At 67.3% G+C, this 689-nt stretch overlaps 1 protein-coding gene across 1 annotated transcript in view; it reads right to left on the reverse strand.

The window, feature by feature from the left end:
- The window catches only part of ADCY3 (adenylate cyclase 3), a 19503-nt gene extending 19101 nt beyond the window's left edge, over positions 1-402 (reverse strand). Inside the window, 1 exon segment of the mRNA XM_009895461.1 lies at positions 4-402. Coding sequence (XP_009893763.1) covers positions 4-402 — 399 coding nt within the window.
- Between the last annotated feature and the right edge of the window lie 287 nt (positions 403-689).

A 689-nucleotide genomic window follows, 5' to 3' on the forward strand; every position in this document is an offset into this window, starting at 1 on the left:
CACCCGCTCGGGGAGCAGCCTGTACTTGCAGAGGATGAAGAGCAGCACATGGGCCACCAGCCCGGCCGCCGCCGCCAGCACCGGGGCCAGCTTGTCGGCGGCGTAGACCACGGCACACATGACGAGGACATAGCAGTCGAAGAGGGCGGCGAAGACCACCAGCACCAGGAGGGTCTCGTGGCGTTGGCGGCGGAAATAGGTCTGGTAGAGGTTCTCCAAGGACTCGGGAGCGAAGGTGAGGCGCATGAAGCGGGGTAGGCAGAGGCACGGTCCCGAGCTGCGCACCGTCACCTCGTGGGTCCGACCCACGCCGTGCTCGGGGTCCGACGGCAGGCTCACCGAGTAGTCGGCGGAGTACTCAGCCGAGCACTCAGGCTCCGAAAAAGCCCTGTTCCTGGGCATGGTGGCACCTTCCCCTGCTCCGGCCCCGCAGAAACGCCGCGGTCCCCCGCACCCCGATGCTCACCGAGGCATCACCCACAGCATCCCAGTCTCACCAGTCGCTGAACCGTGAGGCCTTTCCCCTTCTCCTGCAGCCGTAACCCCGAATCCCGCTGCGTGCCGAGGAGCGGCCGAAGGAGGGAAAGGGGGATAATTATAAATATAACGGCCGGCGTGGCGCGGGGAGGCCGGGAGCCGAGCCAGGCTGCCTCCCCGGCTCCCTGCCAAGCCCTCTCCCCCGCCCTTAC

Source organism: Charadrius vociferus, unplaced genomic scaffold (assembly GCF_000708025.1).
Source record: "Charadrius vociferus isolate BGI_N301 unplaced genomic scaffold, ASM70802v2 scaffold41, whole genome shotgun sequence".
Lineage (NCBI taxonomy): Eukaryota > Metazoa > Chordata > Aves > Charadriiformes > Charadriidae > Charadrius > Charadrius vociferus.